General features: G+C 37.8%; 1 protein-coding gene across 11 annotated transcripts in view; it reads right to left on the bottom strand.

The window, feature by feature from the left end:
- CADPS2 (calcium dependent secretion activator 2) overlaps window positions 1-18,315 on the bottom strand; it is a 318,224-nt gene that overhangs the window by 144,300 nt on the left and 155,609 nt on the right. For all 11 annotated transcript variants that reach the window (XM_061372989.1, XM_061372993.1, XM_061372990.1 and 8 more), the window contains exon 8: window positions 11,453-11,592. In XM_061372989.1, the coding sequence (XP_061228973.1) occupies window positions 11,453-11,592 (140 nt within the window). The remainder of the gene's footprint in view (window positions 1-11,452; window positions 11,593-18,315) is intronic.

Below are 18,315 nucleotides of genomic sequence, written 5' to 3'. Positions count from 1 at the left end.
GCAAGGTACATGGCAAGCACAGCTCAGGTCTTCAAGATTTCCATCTCTTTATAGTGGGTAGCATAATTTTGGTAGCCATCAGTGGCTAAAAATCCTTCATACATGCCTTAGTTAGACAAGTCCAGGTTACTGCTCTTTGCACCTTTCATCCTTTAATTCTCCACGGTAGGATCATCACTTGCAATTTGCCATCTGGGTATAGGGATTAATCTCACCCTACTGCTGCAACAACTGGCTGTTGCTAGACGGTACACAGTCAACCAGTCTCCCTCATGCAGTGATGTTGTATTCAAATTTATTCAAGTGAAGCAGCCAGGAATTAGGAGTCAGTCAAATAAACTATGATGACAATGCCTTGTGATGCTGCAAGATGCATCATCACCACCTGTATGGTGTCTGATAGCGACCTCTTTTCTAACATGACAAACAGAAAATTGCTGCCTCTGCAAAGGCTTTTTTTTCACTTCTTTTTTCCCCTTACACATGCACACAAAGACCAGAAAGTTTAGATGAGATTTAAAGTTGAGAATCGCAGACAGAAATTTGATAGTACAGACAGAAGCCTACCTAGCTGTTCTAAAGGGTCACTATGGTTCTTCCCTAGCAGAGTATGAGACCAAGAAAGTGCTCAGAGTAAACATGACTTAGCAACAACTAAGAACATCAGTGTTATCAACCCTGTTCCCAGGCTGCAAGTCAAAAACACAGCACTGCACCAGCTACTAAGAAGGAAAAAAATGACTGCTACTGCTGAACCCAGGACAATGTTTTAAAAAGTTATGAGTAAAAACAACACACATTTATTTTTAAGAAAAAAAAATAAATTAAGTTTTCTGACTATTAACCTTGCTTAACCCATAGATCTTTTTCACATAAAGCCTGTTGTGATTAAGCTAAGTGAGTTTGGATCTAAATTTATATCTCAGCTTTTACAAATATTTCAGATTAATTACTATGGAATGAATGAAGAATGACACCTTAATTAGTAATGCTTCTCTTGGCAATTAGGATTCTCTTGGATTCTCTTAGTAATTAAAGTGGCAGTGGCATATCATTAAGGTCTTCAAGATTCCCCATGCCTCCTCAGAAGCAATTACTGTGGAAAGCACTGAAAATCAGGCTCATAGCTATAATCTGTTCTCTAAGGATCTAGCTGCAGGATAAACACTTTTGCTTCTTCCTTCCATAGCAATTTTACATTAACCCATCATCATTATCCAATCAATCATTAATGTAATTTTACTGTATCATTTTTCATGAAGTTCAATTTTCATTTTTAAAAAATAACTGATTACAGTCAACTGATTTTGCCAAAGTGTGTAATATTAAAATCATTTAAATGAAGACAGTTAACGCATTAGCACTTTTCTTCATGACAAAATGCAATCATTCATTTAGCACAATGAAATACTGGCGTTTAGCACATTTTGAACTAGTATAACAGAAAATACTACTGAGACACTTTGGAATAATAGTAGTAAGGCACCCATACATCACTAAAAGTGAATTAAAAATCAAGCCATTCTATCATGCTGTTTGTAAATGTACATAGGAAAATTTTACCATAGTATATATCAGTGCATGTTGCCTTATGATTATGGAAAATTATCATACTTTCATCAGAATTTAGTGAAAGATGTAAGATGATTATAGCTACAAGCTACTGTCGACTCTCTAACTAAATAAAAATACACACCACTGCTACTGGAGCTAAAAACAATATTTTTTATTAATTATGGGCCCAAATTCAACCAATATTTCTGCTGAATTGTAAAGGCACCAGTTTAGTTTTCAAATTTTGTGATTATTTCTCAGTATTCTCATTCCATGTATCGGGAGTTCTTGAAACACTTGGTTTACTTTGTGGTAGGATTTATGAGTCTTGTCTTGCAGAAAGGAATAATCACACACTTGTCCTCAGGGTCTTGGATCTCTGAAGTCAGTGACTGTCTGAAAACTACTGTTGAAAGGAAAGATAATCTCCTCTTCCTAAGTTTTAGTGAAAAGCTCTTATGATTTCAAGGCATCATGTTAACTTCATGCAGCAGGAAGAGTAGTTAATTTACAGATTAGCAATGCCAGTCCTCTCCAGTTGAAGGTATTCAGCAATGACTATCTCATTTCATAAAGTTATCTAAGTTTGCAGCCAGGATACTTTACATAGGAGTTTCTGATCCTTCTGCAGGACCATACACTGAGTAGAGAAAACACGTTCTACACACATAAACATGTGGTGCTGGATGTTAGGTGAAATTCTGGCATACATTGACGTGAAAAGTAGACATTCTGAATAAGCAGTAGGCTGCACTGTTTACCCCTGTTGATGCTCACATTTTTTACCGACACACCCTTTTCCTTCAACAGTCAACTGTGCTTGAAATTCAACCAAAGCCTATTCGCTCATCTACACAACACATCTTTCATAAGTGGTGCTGAGTAAAACACTGCATTAATACAGTTTGCTTCAGCACTCTATTAATGCAGTGCTGAATTAATTACCACTGACTTGGTTGTCTTGATCAGTCTTAAGATTTTGGATTGTCATGCTAGATCCAGGTTAAATATAGATTGGAAAATGAAGTTTTGTAGTTCACATCTCTTCTGTCTTCAAAGACAATGAAACCTAACTGAAACTCTGATACTTTTTTATGCCTTCTTCTCAGAGACTACAACAGTATCTTTCTGTCTCAAAGGTCCTCTGTATACGGCAAGCAAATATGAGGTCATGTTGTCCATGCGTTCAGTGTGAGCATGAGCCAACTCTTAATTCAAAAGTGTGGTGACCATGCTGTTGACCCCAACAGATCTACACTGCTGGCATCACACAGGCAGTTTTTGGTCGGGGTGGAGAGCTAGCCGAGTATAATCTCTTTCTTTCCCTCTCTGCTGCCAAGTCTCATGACTTCCTCATGAAATAGTTGCATTAAAAAGAAACCTCTAACTCACTTTCGCTTCATAAATACAGTTTCCTTACTAGCGAATAACCTTAGGTACAACTGCTTTTGTTCATCTTCCATATTATTGATATCCCCACTAGCTTATAAGGAACTCTTTGGAAAAGAGCTTGTCTACATGGGTAGATGAGAATGAGGTTCTTCAGACAACTTGGGTACAAATTTTGAGGCCAGATACACTCAGCAAACATTGTCCCATTTACCAGCAATAGGAGAGACAAAAAAAGCAGTGCGCATTGTAAAATGATAGCTAGAGGAAGTGATTAATTTTACTCAGGCCCAGCTAACTTGAATACACACTCAATTCATGTGATAGCATGCTCTTGCACCAGACTGCTGTGTCCCACAGAGTTTCAACATATTAAAACAATATTTCACAAGGTAACGTGAGAGCGTCAGGAAGCAAGAGCATTTTTGGTTGTAGGGTTAGTGACTCAAGACTTAGGTGAAGACTGAGGCTTTCCTTCATGGCAGGCACTGTACCCGCACGTGAGGAATAAGTGGCACATCAATCAGTTTCATCAATGGCACAAAGGTAGTTTAATAACCTCACATGTGCAAATGGATTACATGTCATTTCAAAATATTGGAAGGCTTGATGTTGCAAATGGCAGTAGGTAATCTGTCAGGTATCTGTAGAAAGATTTACCTCCCAGATGTATTGTAATAGAAATAATAAAGATCACTGATATACTCCACCAATATTTCTTAACAACTCCACTGTTCTACTGGTAGGATAGAAAAATGCTTTGAATCAAATTGCAGATGTTAAAACCACAAATCAAGTGTGTCTGCTGCCAAAGAGAAAAAGCTATTGTGTCAGAGGACATCACAAACCCTAAACTACCACCAGTGCCAACACCAGCTCCTCACAGGAATTAATTGAAGTGACATTTATTTAATATAAAATACCTAATGTCATTCATCTCATAAGAGTATATTTTATACATAAAGGTCAATATCTATAACTTGCAAGAAAACCAAGAAATATCAGTAGAAGTGAAGATATTTCTCCGAAGGACACGGTTACCTGTAGCAAAATTGTTTTACTAGCCTTCAAAGTAGCCCAACTTTCATTTAAAATGAGACCTAGCTTTTAAAAATCACTTATGTGTAGTTTATCTCTGATCTGAATTCAGATTTAAGTAACTGTGAATTAGGCAGAAGAAGAAAGATTACATTACTGACATGAGACGAGACATGACATGACATGACTGAAGCCCCCTGAAGTTGTTTAGTGATTAGGCATTTACTTTAACTTAGTAGATAACCCATACTTCTGAATGCAGTACATACAGTGAAAAATTAACCTTACGGACTCCAGTGTACCTTTAAATGTTTTCCATAGGCAATGCCTTAGCACTGATAAACCAACCTGTCAAGGTATTTCTTCCTACCCAGTGGCTTTGAGAAAACTCAGACAACTCTGATATAGCCTAAATGCCTAAATTTTTTGGGCTGCTATAGTGAGGCCATATGACTAAATAATCAGAAAAGGATTCCAAACTCTGTGAAGTTTGTAAAATTCAAACAAACTCAACATTTTCTTCCTTCTGACTTTCCTTATGCTTCCCAGTCTTAAAGTTCACAAACTGAAACATAAGCCCTCTACCAACGGACAGCGAGAGCCCTGCTCTTTGAAGCAGCAGCCAAAGTCAGCACTCCCCTACCCTTGTTTAAGCTGGAAAAAAAAGTGCAATAGCCACAAACAGAAAGCTAGATGGTGCTAATATACTGACTTTATGGTTACAACTAGCTATGCTGTGCACACTTGGACAGACAAATGTTATACAGAGATACAGAAGAGTTTACATATGTAGATAAAGAAACGCTATAGTTAAATAAGTATCAACTTATTTTAACATTTGGTTATTTGAAATCTCTCAGTCCCCTCTCCCTTTTTGTAAGAGAAAATTGTTACTATCTTCACTAACAAGAAAACTATTTTCAGCAACTGCTGAAAAGCAACATAGAAAGTTACTGGTTTTATCCCATGGAGACTAATAGAAATTGAAGATGCCTATGCTACATACTACTATACCATAACAAGAATTACTAAGGATTTTCTAAGATTTTGGATATATTCAGGTTTCTAACACTTCACTTTTGAAGCAACTGCATACTTAATCTAAGACAAACTAAACATTTTACGTTAGCCAAACTTTTGTTTCTATTTCATCTTTTCAGTGTTGGTAAAACAAATGATTTGGAATTACTCTGACGTATCTATGTGTTTCAGCTCAGAGAAAGGTCTGAAGCCAGATTTAAATTCATTATATGCAACACAAAGGCCTATTTGTGACAGGGAGTGTGCAGTACTTCCTAAGAGAAGGGTGACTCTACCCCTAACATCTTTAGCTGTTAAAGTAATTGAAATAGAGTCATTGCAATGTGATCACCTTGCACATTTTTCTGAAATAATGATACTAGGAGCATATGTCATCTTCAGATCAGCTCACGTATCTTCAAGTTATAAACCTAATTCTATTTCTCCTCCTGCTCTTCTCTGCTAGGTGACCCTGGACAAGCAGCACATAGCAGGTGGCACCACCATTGTTCTGGCTGACTTCACTGTCCCTGTGTCTTCTCTTAGGTGACTTATGTGCTCACTAGTAGCTATGACAACAGTTTATGCAGGTAACAGTCACACACACTACTGCCCTACCCACTGAGAAGTCAGCAGACCCCAGAGTTATCCTCAGCTCAGTCACTGAATTGCCTGTGACCTTGGGTGTTCTCTGTTCATTCCTGGCCTTCATTTCACTCATCTGTAAAAGAGAGGTAATTATACTTGCTTTCCTCTCCAACAAACTCTTTTATTAATGGGTGACAAGTGTCAGAAAAAATAAGAGGAGAAAATTACTTATTGTCTGCATCACAGAAGACTGCTAAGCACGACATTTGTCTCACAGATTTCCTTTAGCTCTAAAACTACAGCAGCAGGAGGAAAAATGTGATACTTCAGTCACATATAGGAACCAGCAGCTATATTTACTGTTTATAAATGCTTTCATAGGAACATTTCAGTTAATCCCCATTGCACATGAGAAAGCTTAAGGAATTTAAAGAGGCCTTGGGTGATATGGTTTAGTGCGAGGTGTCCCTGCCCATGGGGGGGGAGTTGGAACTTCATGATCTTAAGGTCCTTTCCAACCCTAACTATTCTATGATTCTATGATAACACCTCTAGCTGCAACATGCCATAGCAGAGAGCAGGACAGAATTTACAAGAATGAATTTTGGCTTTCAAATCTTTGAAAAGTTCTGGACAAGAGCTAGGCTGCAATGTTTTACTTTGAAAGTCAAATTCAAATAGTTACACTTTGTAATATTGTACTGTTCAGGCTGTTCAATTTGTAAGAATTTCATTGTACATTATCATTTTTTTGTTCTTAATGACCACATTAAACAAAGCAAGCTATTTGAAAAAATCTCAGTATTCCTTATTCTATTTCTAGATTGGAAGCAATAGAATAATACCCTTTAGTAACCACTAGGCTATGCTAACAGACAACTTAACTGACACAAAATCTACTTAAAAAAAAAGAAAGTATGATTTAAATGCACATGGATGTCCAAAGGCACATCAGAAATAAACCATGCATTAGGAAAGGTATTTACAGTAACCCACATATGCTGAGTGGATTAACCTGTCTAGCTTGTTTTTTCAACCCTAATTTAATTACGAGTTAAGTATAGCCAAGTAAGCCTTCCTGAAGAAAAAAGTACCTCCCTAATGCTGCTATTCTAACTTGACAGAAATAAACAGGCTTTTAATATTTTTGTATGGGAAGTCTTGAGGTCAAATTCTGCTTATTTTCTCTCATGATTTGTTTTAGATTCAAGATTGCAGCAGAAGAAATTAATAGAAATATTAAAACCATCCTTTTTTATGGATGCTTGCTTTACTACCTTAATAAAGAAGATTAAAAAAAAATACGTATTGTACGGGCTCTGCATTTTAGACAAGGAAAAGGTTGCCACATCCTATGAGAAGATGACAAATATGTTACAAATTGTGAGAAAGGAACTCGGAGTACCACAAATTGCAAATATTTGGAACTGTTCTACAAATCCCCATTGAAGAGCAACTTTACCTCACCATTACACAAGATTTCTAGCTGTGCATGATTCAGACTCTGAGAGCCTTCCATGCAAGATTAAAAAAAAAAAATCTAAAATAAATAACATGATTACATTTATTCTAAGATGTATATCGTCATTCCTTGTTTTTTAAACATAGAGCAGAATGCATAGAAAAATCATTGAGTGCTTCCATGATCAAGTGGTTTTTTTAAGAATCACATTAGCAAAGTAACACCAGATTAGCTGTATGAATGTGTCAACACAAACACTAGTGTAAAAGTAATTTGGTTACCAAAGCTATCTCTTTTTCTCAGAGGTACAAATGAACTGCAATTGATATTCATAGTAGTGTTGAGTCATAAGGATTTTTATTTCTTTTATTTAAGGTTACATCTTATAATGAAAAAAATCCCATGTTTATAATTTTATTTGAAATATCATTATTTGTTATGACTACAGAAGCTCAAAGAGAGAATGTGATCTGAAGGTGCTGCAGTCCAGAATACTGCATTTAATTTTGTGAATTAAAAATCTCAGTTCAAGTACAGGAAAGTATAAAACTGAATTTTTTGAGGCGTAAATGCGAGACAGGTTTTGAAGGCTTTCAGCATATCCCCTAAGTCAATAAGTAAAGTCAGTCTTAAACAGGACAAGTTTTGTGAAGGAGTAAAACTGTAAATCCTTATCTTGGGCCTGTGGGTTTTGTTGACCCTGAAGAATCTGAAATATTTGAACACAGCTATCTCTATTTCAAAAAAGTGGTTTCTTATTACCATTATTATTTTATTTTAATTATGATACAGCATTAATCTAATAGCCTCTCTTCTTACTGCAATTGGCAGTGGGGTAAAATTCTAATTCAATTTTGAATAAATTTTGAGATTCTCAGCTGAAAGGCAGTATCTTAATGCCAACAGAGTGCCTTCTTTTCCTGTGAGAGGAATATGTTAGGTGTTAACTCAGGCCAACACAGAAACTGTAAACTGTCTAGTCCAAAGATGGGGCAAAAGTAAAGCATGAGAAGTATGAGAAATAAACTGAAGAATTAGAACTTAACTGGGATAATCACACTCACTACATTAGAAGACTGTCATTAATTAAGGCTGTAAAATTCAGCTTGCTAACATGACGAAATTCTAGTAACAAGGATGATCACAGTCTTTCAACCTTTTATTTCCCCCCTTTTTATGTACTCTATAACCCACTGCTTAAGTAACTGACCACATACATAAAAAAGAAAAACAAACCAAAAAAAACCTCCCAGCCCTTTTCACTATTCAGGACAGCAGCAGCTGCCTTCCAGCTCTTCAAAGCTTTATTTTCTCCTTCATACATGCTTCATTGCATGTTATGCAAACACTGCTTTATAGAGAGTAATGAATTATTTGCTTTTGTACCTTGTGCAGGTGCACCAGTAAGCTGCAGAGCCTGGCACTGCAGTAACACTGCCCAGCAGAACATAAGCCTTTGGCCATGTGTTAAAGAAGTGACCATGCCTCACTTTCCCCAGCTCATGAGGTATGTAAGAGCCTTTCCTACCAGTTGCTTCTTAAGATTTACCTTTAGATGTGTACAACACTGGGAAGTGGTATTATTCTCCCTTGATAACAGGAGAACTGAAGTACTAAAAATTTTAGGCTTTGGCTATTAAGATGAAGATCTGCTTTTTTAGGATATTTGGACTCTAATAGCACAATGTGTATTTGTAGCCTAGTTTCCACTGACTTCAACTACTAACTGTAGTGTTGGGCACCTCTATGAAATCAGACTCCAGTTTATAAAACTGGGCATATGAAAAAAATGACATACCACCAGTTACTATAGGTGGAAATGTTTCAGTCTCTTACAGGCAGGGCCTTCTGTGTAGCACAAACGGGGATAAAAGCCAGTTCTTCCAGGCATCCCTTGACTACCTTTAACTGCACAATAATCTTCTGCTTATCATAATATTGTCTATCATCCACTGTGTGCTTCCAGCTTCTTCACAATACCACAGTATCAGTTCAGAACCAGAACAGCTTTAATCTGTGCATTGAAGCAGATGGGAATCCCTCTTGAAAAAATAGCAAATGACCACTTAATACTTAAACTCACCCAGGAAGTCAAGAGAAGGCTGCAGAGAGTGCTTGGATGATGGCTTACCATAACATTAATGGTTCCTGACTGTACACATTAATGATTTGTCTAGCAGGAGGCTTTTTTTTTTTCTATTAAACACCCTTTACCTTCCTCTCACTGCAACTTCAGCATCACTATAAAGTATTTCATCAACCTTTTCAATGGTTATTGGAAGAATTATTAAGCTTTTATTTCATGTCACATATATTTATGGTGGAGGAGTCTATACAGCCTTCCCCTGATGCCCTAACTTTTCTAGACAAGTAGGTAATGATCATTAAGGCTAATGGCTATGATGAAAGGGAAATAAAGACTGCCCTTGAGTATTTCTGGTGAGAAGAACAATATCTGCCTGGAGAATAGTGACAGCAGTGACCCTGAAGTAAAATGAAGAAGTAAACAACTATGCCAGGAGATAAGGATTCAAAATCAATGTGAGGAAGTAACCAGCAGCAGCAAGGAAAGGGATAATGATTAAATTAAGTTAGCAAAAGTAATATTTGATTGGGCAATCATTTAGAGCTCTCTAAGAAGACTAGTGACACAAACTAGTATGTAAAAGTAAGCTGGGGGGTTAGGAAGATCCTCTGAAGACCCTGGAAGAACAGCTCCCAGCCTAGAAAGCCTCTGAGAAACCCAGAAGCAAGATGACTGGAAGCAGTGGAGCCTTGTCCTTTTTGCTGGGCCCAGGTCGATGTAAGTTGCATGTTACACCCTGAGTGGGGTTGCAGACAGTATAACCCCAACATTATCAGTGACCTGATTAAACATGGGGACTTCTCCCTGTTGTCACCTGTTGTGCATTGGAGCACAACATCCCTGATGTAGCTGTGGTGTGCAGTATGCAACCAATCCAGGCCATGCTCAAGTTAGATGCACCTGTCGATGCATCAATTCATGCTGCCCCATGACTACGTTTTGACAAACCACTGAAGAACACAGGCAGCACTGTGCCATTTCTGCAGCATTCATGACTTCAACAGGCCGAATGTCTTCCAGCATCAGGAGACTGAACCTATGTTAGTGCTCTGGATCTAAACAAAGATGTGCCACAATTATCAAACCATTTCAGAGGTGTTTGGTGAGTGGAAACAAATTGGTGGGTAGGAACTAACAGGAGGATATCATTCTTTAGTATAGGCAAGCACTTTTCTCGTTAGGACCTCTCCACTTCAACTTACTCATGTCAGCCTGGTCTTCCTGCTCTCTCCTGACACATTATACCATTTTCTTATTTGCAGCCCTACTCCTAAGTTTTCTTATCTAATTCCCAGTCTCCAAACACAGTAGCTCCAGTTTTCATTGGCTCCATGACTGGTTTCCCTTTTTTTCCTCACAGTTCCTAGTCACCAGCCACAGGTCTCCAGCCACCAAATCCCAGTGTTAGTCCTGACTGTTTGTATCTAAGTTTCTCCAAACCAAAATGAGGGCTGAGGTTGATACCTGGGAAATTTCAGCCCAACCAATTACAGCTTTGCCAAAATGTAAGGTGTTATTAATTATTAAAAAACAGTATTGAATATAGGAGATTTTAGCAATTAATGTCTGTATATAATGAGCAGAATATTAACAGAAGGAGATTAAAAGGAATCTAAATAGTATGTCCACTACGTTAACATTACATTAACATGTTGAATAGTCCTCTTTTTTGAAATTAACTTCTACTTACTTCAGAAGAAGTCAGAAGGATGGAAAACAACCTGGTGATTGCTCTATAACAGTACAGCCTCGCTACTATCGGAAACACTATCTGGTTCTGCAGTTGGAATGAGGAAAAGTGATGGTAATTGCCTAGGGAAGCTGTCTTCATGAATAATCTATTCCATATAGTTTCAGTGCTTGAAAGAAAAACATTCTTAAACTGGTATTTGTACCTTAATTCCTTACAAGAGAAATACTACATCAGACAGAGAAAGAAAAGAGAAGGCTATGTTGCAAATACCATCATATTCAGGGATACAATTAATCCTATTTTAATGGAAAAATACATTTCTCCTAAATATCAGATTTATTTGCCAAAGCGCTATAATTTTTTACATTCAAAACAAGTTTCTAAATGACACTGTACTTGAAGTTCTGCATTTCAGAGTTAGCTCCTTGTTTGTCTTTACACATCACTAAACATCTATTATTCCTGACTATTTCAAACTTTATGTATAAAATGAGGATTTAATATAACGCCAGGCTATAGGAACTGTTGTGAACATTTATAATGTTTTACAAACTTTATAAACGTGGTTGAACACAGGCAGAGTGAGGCAAAATAATAAAATAGGCAGGAAACGGACACTTACCCACAGTGCTTCATGTGAGGTGGTTTATCCATTCTCACTGCCAGTTTAATTTTCAAGTCACTGTCCTGGCTGTTTTTTGGGACTACCATTTTATGCAGGTCAGGTGACTTTGGGCTGTTGGATGTTGGATACAACACTACCTGCAAGACATAACATAAAACTTCAGTGAGCTGAAACAAAATAAATCTGCTAGTCTTTCATTTCTAAGCAGTGAAGCCTCCTGTTGCATCTCCTCCAATCTTAAAGTCATCTAAAAACTGTTTCATAAATCCAAGAAGCCTGTTGACTCAATCTTATTGTAACAAACAGATTTCCAAAACAAACTCGTTTTCTTACAAATGGGAATTTTCATATTTTGAGATAATACAATTTCCTCCTCTGTTAGTTCATTCTGAATTAACAGTTTTAAACAAAAAAAAAGTAACAGTTGACACTTGAAAATGGTCATGTATAATTAAATAAGAACCTGAACTTTCGTATTACTCAGTGCTCTGCTGGAAGCATCCTATTAAAACAATTTGCTTAGCATTATGCAGTGGCTCACCCCTTTAGTCATGACATTACTTAATGGAAGAAAACCAAAATATGCTCTGTCTTACCAACTCCATTTTCAGAAACTGGAGATTAATTCCAAAGCATCTTTGCTGCAAGTGGAGTATAATAAATGTAAGGTACTATATCCAGTTAACATGTGATATGGTATAAATCTTTTGTTTAATCTACATTGGCAGACATTTAAAAAAAGAAAAATACATCAAATTTTAAATATTTAATTTTTGAAACTACTAGCTAACGATTAATTTTAGATTAGTATTAGTCATAGGCTGTTAAATATTTATATATTTACCATAAAATCATAGAATAGTTAGGGTTGGAAAGGACCTTAAGATCGTATAGTTCCAACCCCCTGAAACTTGGGCAGGGACACCTCACACTAAACCATGTCACCCAGTGCTCTGTCCAACCTGGCCTTGAACACTGCCAGGGATGGAGCATTCACAACCTCCCTGGGCAACCCATTCCAGTGCCTCACCACCCTCACAGTAAAGAACTTCTCCAATCTAAACTTCCCCTGTTTAAGTTTGAACCCGTTACCCCTTGTCCTATCACTACAGTCCCTAAGGAAGAGTCCTTTCCCAGCATCCTTATAGGCAACCTTCAGATACTGGAAGGCTGCTATGAGGTCTCCGCTCAGCCTTCTCTTCTCCAGGCTGAACAGCCCCAACTTTCTCAGCATATCTTGCATACAGGAGGTGCTCCAGTCCCATGATCATTCTTGGGGCCTCCTCCAGACTTGTGCCAACAGTTCCATGTCCTTTTTATGTTGAGGACACCAGAACTGCACACAATACTCCAAGTGAGGTCTCACGAGAGCAGAGTAGAGGGGCAGGGTCACCTCCTTTGACCTGTTGGTCACGCTTCTTTTGATGCTTTCTGGGCTGCGAGCGCACACTGAAGCTGGCTCATGTTCATTTTCTCATTGACCAGCACCCCCAAGTCCTTCTCTGCAGGGCTGCTCTGAATCTCTTCTCTGCCCAACCTGTAGCTGTGCCTGGGATAGCTCCAACCAGAAAATTGGTTCATTTACAGCCAATACAATTAAATAGTACTACTTCATGAAAAAGTTAGCCACAGTCACACGTTTGGCAGCTAAATGCTGCTGAAACATAATGTCACCTTTTTTATTACATGCACTATTTTTGAATCAGTTTAGACTTTTTGAATCAATTTAGAGTTCTGAATTACCATGAATCAGGATTTCAAAATGAAAACACTATGAAAAGCATAATTCTGCACATTAATTTCTTGAAAACTAAAATTAATCATGCTAACCGTCAAGTTAGTTTCTTATACATAGTACTTGTGCCTTGCGTCACATATATAATACACAATATATTATCCTCTGTGTTCTTACAGAAGTTAAATCAAGCATTTAAGGAAGTATCTCCAAGCAAGCATAAATCTAACAGATCTTATTAAGGTAAAATAGATAGTGTCATTCAGATCTGAAAGATGACGTAAGCTGAATGCTTTCAGCTTCTCATCTCAGTATTTTGCAGAAACACGTTCCTGCATCGCTTTAATATCAGTAGCTCTAGTGAAGCAGAAAAATATGATGCATTTCCACGAGTCACGTATGCAACCTTTATAACACAGGGAGAAATAACCTGTCAGATCTATTGAATACATTCACTACCTTTTAAAGAGATAGTAGAACAATCAATTTATTCTGGTTTCAATAAATCAGGAGACTACTTTTTTTCTTTTCACAAATAGCAAACACTATTTAGAACAAATCTTGTTCCTTCTTTCCAAGAAACAAGTTGATTGTCATTATGAATAAAAGCCATCTCTTAAAAAACATTTACAAGCATTATGAGTATGGCAAACTTTGTGTTCTGATGAACTGAACAGCAAATGGTTTACAGTTTGTTTATCTTTTTAAATGCAAGATTATATAACAGGATTATTATTCCTTGGTTGCATTTAACCCCTGCCATTCACATAGGACTGTAGGTGATGTTATGAATTTTTCCTTTTCTACAGACTGCAGTTCTTGTTGTCCTGCAACATCTTATAACAGTTCATGCATCTCAAGTGACATCTTTCTCCTGTCAACTTCTTGAGTTGCTGATAATGCAAATACAAGCAGACAAGTGTATAATTAGTTCATTACTTCAGTACTGACAATTCCTTTTCTGAATATTTAAGGTATTTCAGAGATTTGCTTTCAAAGCTCTCACAGTGAGTATGTGTCAGAAATTATTTAAGTATGCACTGTGTTGTATTACACTTTGTCATGACTTCCAGCTTTAAACAATGAGAGCTAAAAGAACTTTGTCATCAGACTTTTTATCATTACACACACACACACCCTATGCACATGAACACAAAGCATTTGACAGGCACTAATTATCTTCACAATAATCTTCACACTGATATTGCCCTAGAGGGTAATGCTAACCATTGTGTATCATACCATCAGGTGGCACAAGGTCCAAGCTTCCATGAAATTACTGAACTCAAAATATTGGGCAAATGTTTCTTGATAGGAAAAGTAAAAAGTTCCTGAAATTTGTGCTAAAAGCATTCTCTGCTATGACACACTGCAATGCAATGCCATTGCCATTGTCCATGAACAAGCGTTCTAAGAATCTGTCTTGGATTTCCTTTCAGCACTGCTTATGGGATTTTAATCTTCTAGGTGTTGTTCTACAACCTACTTTAAAAAACAAAATGGTATCAACTCATGTGTCTTCTCTGAGGGATATAAAATTCATTTATAAGATATTCTTTCACTGTGCCTAAATTTCTAAAAGTTTCATAAAATTCATACTAAATCATACATTTATGAGTTAAATTTTATTTTACATTTTATTTCTTAATTTATCTTATGCTCTTGTTCTTCGATATGTGAATATCATTATAGGAGATTATCCAGCAGCAGCAGAGAACTGTGAGTTATTAGTCTAGCACTGTGCTTACAAAAAGTAAACTAAGAGGTAATCTGCATTGAAAAGTATAATGTACTATTAATGACCAGAATGCCATACACCTAACACAGCTGCTGTGCATTGCATTGCTTCAACTGATTTAAGGCAAATTGATAGTATCAGAACAATGTGTGTTGAGATCATTCAGTAAATTCGATCATCTCACGATCATTAAAAATGCTCAGCCGTGTGATCCAATTGTATCTAGTATTGCACTTCCTCAGACCACAGTGTAATGGAAAACATATCAAGTTCATTTTATAGCCCTTCTCATTCATATCCAAAATAAACACAGAAATCTTAAATATTATAGAGCAACACATTTATGGCTTTTTGCAAGGTGATGTTCTCACAACACTGTTTCTTAACTGTGAATGACTGAAAACATTTATTTCCTGGCCTTCAAATATGACAGGTTGAAAGACATAAAGCTATAATCATTTGATGACTTAACTAACCATCATTTCTTGTGATTTAGTTGTGTATTTAAGGCCCCAGCTGGATCACAATAGAAGTTATTGGAAGTACACCTGAACTAAACAATCAATCCAGCCAAGCAATTATTATCTCTCCTCTATCTTTGGCATCATACCTTCCTTTAAAGGTATGAAAAAGTTGAGTTGTCCAAAATACTCTGACAGCTTGAACAAACAAAACTTGGGACAATCTTGCTTTCTCAGAGTTGATAACCAAGCAGAAGGTTCAGAATCAAATGTGCTATGCAGAAATACAGAAATACCTCCCATTAGTATTCCCACATTTAGACAAAGCTCTCAAGGTAACCACCCCTGTCTGCTGTTCTGCTGCTGTCGAAAGAAAATGCAACTTTCAAAAGGGACCAAGGAAGTTAAAAGGCAAGCAGACTTGCAAACTGTAAGCACAGTGGAGAAAAAGCAGAAGCCAAGATAGTCACTTTTCCCCCTACCCTCCCCACCTGGGCTGAGTTCAGTTTCAGCCAGCTCATGACCTCTGAGCCCTCTCTTCCCCATCCCCTGCTTCCACCAAAAATATGATATTCAAGAGCTGAACCCAAGCATGGGAGTTACCCACTCTTTTGAGCCAAGTATTTGAAATGAGGCAGATTTTACAAATTGGGTTGGTGCTACACACATTTTGAGATCTCAGACCTTGGGCACCAAATCTTGGTAATCATGGTAAAGCTGAACAGACAATGCTGAGTTCTGGCTCCCTGTCACAAGCAAAAAAGATGAAAAGTGAAGAAGGTCTGCAGCTTCTCCTTAATGCCCTGGCTGAGAGGCAGATGTCACAACGTGCTATTACAGAAAGCCCTTATCTTGCCTTCAGTACAGCTCACACCACACAACCTTAAAGAAAAAAAGCCCATCAACAGTCTCTTCTTCATAACACAGTGCCGGCCATCTTCAAAAAGCAGACCAAACCCTCAACTTTTCCCCATCCTCAGGGAGGTGCCTGATACCTGGGGCTGTCCTGGTGTCCCTCATCCTGTCCTGCTCCCTTTCACACCAAGGAGCTGCTGCTGCTTTTGGCACCCAGCTTCCTGTCCTTTCTTTAAACTGTGGTCCTCAATGAGAAAGACAGAAGACTGAGACAAAAGAAGTTGCCATGCTTGATTGTGCTACAAATGGTGCTTCAAATGAGTGCTTTTTGCCATTGACCAAACACACAAATTCTTTTTATCTAATTCCATACCTAAGATAAAAAATTTTAGCCTCAACACTTAAGGTCTGACAAAGTTACAAGTAATTGAGGACTGAGTCTTATGTCACATGGCCTCAATCATTAGCAGCATTGCAAGCTTTGTTCAGAATAAACAATACACTCGTAGTCACGCAAGAAACCTCATGATGAACCAAATAAACCAAGTTCTCTAACTCCCATGTTCTGCCAGAGACACTTCTAGCTCAATTAATGGTTATTTAAAACTATGAAAACCAGCAAGTGCCTGACAGATAAGATCATATGCTCCCTCAACTGCACTTGTTGAAGCTTTTTTCAAACAACAGGACTAATTGATTCTGTGGAAGGCTTTTTTTCATGTTTTAAAACATAGTGATTTGAAAAGATTCCAATGCAAGCAGAGAGGACAGGCAAATTTTATGTTATGAAATAAGCACCATTATTATTTGGCACATGCAAATTTATGATTTTGGTCATTGTCTCAGCAAAGATCATAGGGAAACTTCCTAGCTAAATACACCCTGTTTCACTGATTTGGAAATAGCATTACAGACCAACAATTATTGAAACTAGTTTGGGATAGGAAACAGAGGACCAGTAACAGTGGAGAGACCTGTTAATGCTCCATTGTTTGTGTAACTGGCCCCAGCCTTACTTAGGGTATACTTACCAGTTCTTCTATAGAAATGTCTACTGACTCCTCTCAAGTCGCCTTCTCCCCTAACTTGAAAGTTTGGAGCTGTTCTGAGTTATGTCAGCCCCTTGCCCAAAGACAGGTTAATGTCAGAAAGCCAGAAGCTCCTCTTAGTGTGGCAAGAAGTGAAGTTCCCTTGAACGACCTAGCAGCGGCCTGCCAAGCAGAGCACCACACTTACGTCCTCTTAGTGGTAGTTAAGTCACAATGCACTGCTGCGAGGAAGATGAAGCAAAAGCAGCTCAAGGAAGGGACAAGACTGGAGGTAGAAGTGGAAGGATGGCTCTCATTAAAGTAATTCCCTTAGAAAAGTTCCACCTAGGGAGCCGCTAAAGAAAGGATTAATAAGAGACTGATCGGCAGGAGAGTTTATGTGCATTTTACACAAGCTCCATCATCTCTTCCAGTCTGTTTTTCTACGACTCTATGACCTCACCTATCGAGTGATCTCTTGCTTTTCAGCTACGATTGACTGTATTACAGCTGAAACACTGAGAGAAGGCTTTGGGTAATAGGCGGTTAAAAAGAAATGAAAACTGAACAGGCACATGTTAGATAGATAGACTGTTGCTGACAAAGAAGTGGGAAGCCTTTGCAATTTCTGCCATCAAGGAACCTCTGCTGATGCTGCCACTGAACACTTACCTTAATAGATTTTAGCAACTGATAAAAATTCCTTCACAAAGAGTCTTTCCCCAAATCTAAGAAAGAGCATGCCTGAATGAAAAATGCCTCAAGAATTTAACAAGAGGCATTCTCAAAGAAGCTACCGAGAAACCCCCTGTTAGTGTGGAAATAACACAGCCAGACATAGCAGGATGCTGACAGGCAGACTGCTCCGGGAGCAAGAGAAAAGAGGGAAGTGGAAGCAATCTCTTATCATTTTCCAAACTTAAAAGACAGAAAAACTCCAACCTGCAAAACCTCAGTCATTTCGGTATGTGATGGAGAAGCACGTTCCCCAGAATGACAGGCTTTAAATTAACATATTCACAGTATGAAATTGCCTCTGCACA

This window comes from Neopsephotus bourkii, unplaced genomic scaffold (assembly GCF_033783945.1).
Source record: "Neopsephotus bourkii isolate Nb327-2 ecotype Australia unplaced genomic scaffold, CSIRO-AGI_Nbou_v1 NB_1624, whole genome shotgun sequence".
Classification (NCBI taxonomy): Eukaryota; Metazoa; Chordata; class Aves; order Psittaciformes; family Psittacidae; genus Neopsephotus; species Neopsephotus bourkii.
This window is presented reverse-complemented; position numbering and strand designations above follow the sequence as displayed.